Genomic DNA, 6,927 nt, shown 5'->3' on the forward strand with positions numbered 1-6,927 from the left:
GCCTTTGATGCGTTTGAGAGTGGCGATGGGAGTGGGGCGTGGTGCCTACGGAAGACGTACGGTCTAGAAACGGAAGCCGAGGCCATTATCACAATGGCAAAAGTGTCATCGCTCGCGTCTGTGTTGATGGTAGACAACCCGAACCGCATGGCGGTTCTGTTTTACGAGGAGCACGGCGTTTTTTGCCCTAACAAGGAGCTCATTGAAAAGGTATTTGGGCGGAATGATGTTGCAATTGTGATGGGACTAGGAATGGTGATTCACCTGTGGTACACAAATAATGTCATTGCGTGGAGAGCCATCCGGAGGGAGCAAAAAGGTAGCTCGGGTTTCTGCATCAATGAACTGCACCCAGTCATTCGAAATGTGCTTGAGAATAGTGTTGAAAAGCATTCTCGTGTGCGTCTTCTTCCGGCAACCATGCCCGCGATCAAGGATTCGGTGTTGCACGTGAAATTGAGTGTATTGGGCGATGGGCTTTTACCTGTCGATCCCTTTGAGTGGAGAGGAGATCGAGCGCGGTGTCTCGTTGAGGAAGCTTCAGCCATCTGTCGAGCATTTTACGGGAAAAAGTATCATCGTGGAAATGTCGCCTATCTTCTTCGAGGCATCGAGCAAGACTCATTATCGAAACGGGCTTCTATGTTGCGTCGGGATTTGGCGGACGCGGAGCGCTTTTTGGCTGTCCACCCGGTCATTGAGGAGGAACCGCATGCGGTTTCCATGCAACAGGTTGGCTCATAGAAAAACGTGCATGCAGTGTGAGGAGGAATATCTTCCGGTATTTGCCACTCTTTTGTTCTTGGTCCTTATTTCATCTTGTTTCTATCTTATCCCCACACACACATGCGTATATATATATATATATAGACACATGGAAGATTTTAAAAAATAACAATAATAACGGGTCTTGAATAAATCGGATGTGCAATGGACTTGTATTTGTACCTGTGTGTACGTTTGTACAAAATGTGCGATTTTTATTTATTTATTTATTTATTTTTTTAATGTTGAGTGCTGCTTTTTTCTCAGGAAGAATTTATTGATGCTCCGTCGCACGAGGTTTTGTCATGCGGAATTCAAGAAAATTCTGGTGGCGAACCGTGGCGAAATTGCGTGCCGCGTATTTCGCACATGCCGTGAGATGGGCTTACTGACCGTGGCCGTTTGCTGTGAAAGTGAGCTGAATGCTAGGCATGTGCAGGAGGCGGATGAAGCCTTTGTGCTGGGTCCATCCCCAGCCTCTCTGTCTTACCTTCGAGGCGAACGCATTATTGAGGCCGCAAAGAGACTTTGCGCCGACGCCGTGCATCCTGGATATGGATTTCTCTCGGAAAGCCCTGAGTTTGCCGCCGCTGTTGCAGAAGCAGGGATAGAGTTTATCGGACCCCCAGCTGCGGCTATGGCCTCTATGGGTTCCAAGAGCGAAAGCAAGCGCATTATGGAGGCCGCGGGGGTCCCAGTTGTGCCAGGTTATTATGGTGAGGATCAAAGCTTTGAGTGCTTGTGTGAAGAGGCGAAGAAAATTGGCTTCCCTGTACTCATTAAAGCTGTTTCGGGTGGTGGTGGGAAGGGGATGAAGATTGTGAAGAGTGTGGATGAATTCAAACTCATGTTGGAAAGTGCAAAGCGTGAGTCTATGAATTTCTTTAAGGATGATCGGGTTATTTTGGAGCGTTACGTCACGCAACCACGACACATTGAGTGCCAAATCTTTTTTGATAAATTTGGTAACGGGGTGTTTTTCTTTGAAAGAGACTGTAGTGTCCAAAGGAGGCACCAAAAAGTGATTGAAGAGGCCCCGGCACCTCACATAACCCCTGACATGCGACACCGAATTGGAACAGTTTCTTTGAGAGCGGCCAAAGCAGTTGGATACGTTGGAGCGGGGACGGTGGAGTTTATTTTTGATACTGAGAGAAACACGTTTTTTTTCATGGAAATGAACACACGCCTGCAGGTGGAACATCCGGTGACTGAAGAAATATGTCAAATTAAAGGAAAACCTCTCGACCTTGTTCGTTTGCAATTAGAAACAGCCCAGGGGAATCCGTTGGGATTCACTCAGGAGGATATTTCGATTTATGGTGCATGCGTGGAAGCTCGAATATACGCGGAATCTCCTGCGAATGGATTTCTTCCTGGTAGTGGAAAACTGAAGTACATTCGAGAACCACCACAGGGCATCCATAGAGGCACGAGAGTTCGAGTCGACTCAGGATTCCGTTCTGGAGACGATGTGCTTGTCCACTACGATCCCATGATTGCCAAACTGGTAGTTTGGGGGGAGAACCGTTCCAAAGCTCTTGAGGGGATGCATACGGCTTTAGATAAATACCACATTGTTGGTGTGCAGACCAACGTTGAGTTTCTTAAACGTTGCCTCAAAAATTCCTCCTTTATTGAGGGAGGCGTGACAACAAATTTTATTGAGAAGAACAGAACTGAACTGCTTCGAACAAAACCTCTCAGGAATCCTGTTTTAGCGCTTGGAGCTGTCTCCTTTTTGAATTATTATGGATCTGCTGCATCTGCATTTCGTTTAAACCATACATTGTTTCAACGCGTTCCTTTTCTTGTCGATGGTCGTCGTGTCACTGTACAGGTCAGTGTTTCTCATGACGGCTATTTTCTTTGCGACGTCGATGGCAGCCGTTGCGGGGTGAAGGTGGAACATTGGAAACCAATAAACACTGGGACCGTTGAGTTTTCCGTGAGGATGGATGATGGGTGTCGGTTTGACTGTACTTCTGTTATAACAGGCAAGGCGATTGCTATGGTGCTGCCAGAAGAACTTTACATTTTGAATCTACATTCCCTGTCTGAAGACTTTGGTAATGCGTCCCTGCAGGAGGCTGGGTCGGCGCGTGTGGTGAGCCCCATGCCGGGGAAAGTGGCCAAACTGCTTGTGCCCAACGGTGCGAAGGTGAAGCAGGGCGAGGCAATTCTTATGCTTGAAGCGATGAAAATGGAGCACTTTGTCAGAGCGACGTGTGAAGGCGAATTGGAGTTTTTTGTGAGGGACGGCGATACGGTGGGCGGCGAACACCTGCTTGCAAATATTATCCCACCGTCAACTTCGTGAGTTCATGTTTGGAGTTCTTCAAAGTGCCAAGGGGAACACGCTTCCCTCAATCTGAAGGAATCAAAAAAAAAAAAAAAAAGGTGGAGACAAAATGCCAAATTGTTGAGAAGTGTGTGTAGCGCTTTTTCTCTCTTATTATTTACAAATATATAGAGTAATGGAAGAATTATATTGCGACATCTCCCTTTCTCGGCTTTGGTTGTACCCGTGCGCTTTTATCCTTTTGCACTTTTTTTGGTTATTTTTATTTTTGTCGTAACAACGAACTTCCATCATGTCGTCTAGTCTGGGATGATTGGCAATCAGGGAGTAAATGAGGACGAGAGGGGGGCTCCGTGACGGCTGTGCGGGTATTCTGCCAGACGGAGGTCTTTCCTGTTGCTTTGGGGATATCATGTCTGTTAGAGGCATGCTATTTAAAGAAGGCTGTGGAAATGTTCTGCGACGGCGCTGCCGGTGGGTATTACTGGGGTTTCTCTGGCGGCCACAGTGTATGGGCTCTGTTGCGTAAACCTACTCCCCGTATGGTTTTTTTCTCTTGAATGTGCTCTCTGGCGTGTGGCATATAACGTTGGAGTGGGTGCGAGTCTTCATGATCCATTTAAGAAGAGCCGGTATCTCGACTTTTCTGTGATGAGGCTGTGTCCGGAATTCATGAATTCCATTTTGTTGTCATTTTACACAATTAAAAGTGTGGATGCCGTATTTTTAGGGCTGAAATGCACCCTGACAAGCTCAGCGCCTGTATAATCTTTTGTTTTACGTGGAACATTGTGCTGGCAAATGAATTGGTCTCTCACCTGACTGTGGGATGCCTTGTGGTTTATTCTGGGATTCATTTCCACTGTCTTTGCTCTTTTCACCAAATCCGGCTTTCATAGAGTCATAGACGACTACGTGTGGTGTTGGGGTGATTTCTTTCTGCTGTCAGACAAGGGTCTGTTTTTTGATGGAATTTTTACAAATGTTTTTTGCGCATTATGGACACTGGGCGGAGGGGGGCCGCGCCTTTATGGATGGTGCCCCGCTCACTGCAATGCCGTATACACGCTTTCTTATTGGCGTCTTCTCGAACATCTCGCTCAATTGCCATTTTTGCAATTGGTGTGCCTTCTCAGTATTTGGCGCAAGTGTAACGTGATGCCGCAGGGTACTGAGTAGGATGATTTTTGAGAAGGGGAAGAGAGATTTTTTTTTTTTGGCGCGGCTGGCTTGTTGTGCTGAAGCATTCCATTTGCTTCCAGGAAAAAGACCCCTTCTATTGGCGTTTTTTTTTTTTTTTTCTCTCTGTGGTGTACTCGGAGCACCGCTGCATAACGGGGAATGGTGCCATAACAAATGTTTTTTTTTTTAATCCTTGTAAATCAATTCCAGAAACTCTTGCCAACTGAAGGGCGCTGCGCAGCGTGTGGGCAACGCTGTTTAATTCGACAAATGTATTGTTTGCGCCTCAGTGCCTCTCACGTGACGTGTTTTTTTGTAAATGACTTTGGAGTCTTCTTTTTTCCTGTTGTTAATTGGATGCTGTGTGGATGCCTTTTTTCTGAGTGAGGATAACCATCACCTGTTTCCTGTGTTTACAGGGGGCTGATTGGTTAATGTTGGAACCTAAAAGGAGGAGGGGGCGAAGGGAACCCGGCACCTGACACTCTGTAGTCGTGTTTAGTCAAAACGGATGCATGATTCTTTGGTGCGTGGGTGAGAGACCCGAGTGAGTCGTGGTTTCTTTGTGCATTTTTTTTTTTTTCGTGTTTGTGTGCGTGGGGGGTTCCTTTATTTTTGCGGCTGAGAGAAGGGGAAGGGGAAGAGATTATTACGGGCTGCCGTGGGGGCTTTGAGCAGGCCATGGAAAACTTTCACTGGGACGGGATTGGGATCGCCACGCGTGATGACCCGGACCCGCTGTGGAACGGCTATTTTAGTCGCAGGTGTGATTCCTGCGGAAGTGCCACAAGCTTTGGTGATCCACGCGGTAGTCAATGCTCCGTGCGCCTTGGCAGTCGTTTCAGTTGCCGCTCCAGCGTTCGCGGTGAAGGACATACCATCGACGAGACCAGGCGCAAGCAGCGGGTGATTCGTTACATGCAGGAGGAGCGTGAGCGTGCCGCTCGCTCGAAAATTGAGCGGGAGAAGCATGAAGATTGGATGAGTATTCGCGCGCTGGAGCGCGGGGAGCGTATGCAGTACATGACCGATGAGGAGAGAACGGCGTTTTTCCAGCGGGAGGCAATGGAGGCGGAGCGCGAAAGAGCCGCTGCCGAGGAAGCTGCGCGGGCCGCTTTGGGCCGACGATATTCCGCGAGGAATCCGGTGCCGAGGGCGGCGAAGGAGCGGCGTGGCGTGATGGAGGCGGCCACCGGCGAGTCTAATTCGCATGACGCGAGTATTGCGGTGAATCGAGCGCCCGTCAGTTATGAAGTGGAGCATCTGCAGAAGAAAATGGCGGAGATTCAACGGCAGGAGGCGGAACTTCAATTTAAACTCCGTCGTGCCCAAGATGACGTTGCTGCTGCGCGAGCCGATGCCGAAAATGCCAGGCAAATGCAGCGCTCCGCGGAAGAGAAATTTCTGCGTGAAGTAAAGCGAGCCAATGACGAGTCCGCCCTAAGGAAACTCGCCGAAAGCCGCGCCGAATCGCTGGAGAAACGGGTCGAGGAGATGCGCAAGGGAGTCACGGAGATGGAAGAAGAAGTGCAGCGCATGAAAAAGGAGGCGGATAAGAACATGTCGATGTTCCGTGAGAATGAAAAGCAGCTGACATCCCTTCGAGAGCAGTTAGGGGATGTCCGGGAGAAGAATGAGCGGCTCCAGGATGAGCACAAGCAGCTGCGGGTGGAGAAGAATGCGGTAGCAACGCGGACAAAAAATCCTCCTCCGCAGTCGGTAGAGAAGCCGAAACCAAAAGCAAAAAAACAGCAGCGGCAATCCGTCCGTACGAATGCGTCGGGCGGAAAATTTGGGCCTGCAGGGTCCAATTCCTCTCGGCGGCCATTAGAGGCCGAAACGAATTCTTCAGTAGACGCATGGGGCGAGATTCAGCCCCTGCGCGAACAGTTAGAAAGGCAGTCAAGTGCGTTGAAACGTTTCAGTGATGAGAATGATGAGTTAAAAACGAAATTGCGAGATGAAACGGAAATGAGAAGAAAGCTTGAGGAACTTTCCACGCAGTCCCTTCACCCCAAGGATGATAGTTCCCTCAGAAGACAACTGGAGCAGGCGGAGAAGGAGGCCGAGCGATTCAGGGCGGAGGCGCGGGCTGCTCGGCAGGAACTGGATGACGCGCGAGTGAATTACGGTAGAGAAATAACGTCTTTGAAGGCCTGGTGTGCGCGTCTGGATGCGCAGTGCAAGCGTCAAATGAGTGAGCTGCAAGATCAGGCGCCACGCGATGAACTTAATAGTGAAACAACAAGACGCAAAGAGGACATGCAGGGCGGTGTGAGGACCGCCAAGGCCATTGCAGACGCGTCGTATGCCAATGATTCTGCGTCGAGCAAAAAACTTCAGGCCGAGCTGAATAGAATGCATGCACGAATGGAAGAATCCGAGGACCAAAAACAGAACGCCATCGCCATGGCGGAGTCGTTGAGGCAGAAGAGGGGATCTCCTCCTCTGAATGAACAGCACGACAAGCTTGGCACTCAGAGCCATAAAGTTGCCTTGTTCAAGATTAACAAGGAGGTGGGTGAAGGGAAGGACGCTGTGCGAGGTGCGATTGCGGCCGAGGGAAATAAGGTGGAGTTGGTTCAGGGAGCGAAAGGCTTACTCCCAGAGAAAATGACTCCAACTGAAGCCAAACCGCTTCGAGCGCAGGTGGTGGAGGACGCGAGCGTCGGAAATGG

The 6,927-nt window shown here is 49.4% G+C and overlaps 3 protein-coding genes across 3 annotated transcripts, besides 2 other annotated features; all 3 read left to right on the forward strand.

Moving 5' to 3' along the window:
• Tc00.1047053504835.10 (uncharacterized protein) lies at nt 1-744 on the forward strand (the record flags this gene model as incomplete). The annotated part of the gene is made up of 1 exon (XM_799825.1): nt 1-744. A coding segment is annotated over one exon (744 nt), but the record flags the coding sequence as incomplete, so codon positions are not given.
• Nucleotides 1-6,927: a sequence feature (heterozygous, Esmeraldo-like haplotype).
• Nucleotides 980-1,007: a microsatellite.
• Nucleotides 1,046-3,085, forward strand: Tc00.1047053504835.20 (3-methylcrotonyl-CoA carboxylase, putative; the record flags this gene model as incomplete). The annotated part of the gene is made up of 1 exon (XM_799826.1): nt 1,046-3,085. One exon carries the CDS (start codon nt 1,046-1,048, stop codon nt 3,083-3,085), a length of 2,040 nt encoding a protein of 679 aa, XP_804919.1.
• Nucleotides 4,931-6,927, forward strand: Tc00.1047053504835.29 (uncharacterized protein; the record flags this gene model as incomplete). The annotated part of the gene is made up of 1 exon (XM_799827.1): nt 4,931-6,927. A coding segment is annotated over one exon (1,997 nt), but the record flags the coding sequence as incomplete, so codon positions are not given.

Source organism: Trypanosoma cruzi (genome assembly GCF_000209065.1).
Source record: "Trypanosoma cruzi strain CL Brener chromosome Unknown tcruzi_1047053504835, whole genome shotgun sequence".
In the NCBI taxonomy this organism is placed as follows: Eukaryota; Euglenozoa; class Kinetoplastea; order Trypanosomatida; family Trypanosomatidae; genus Trypanosoma; species Trypanosoma cruzi.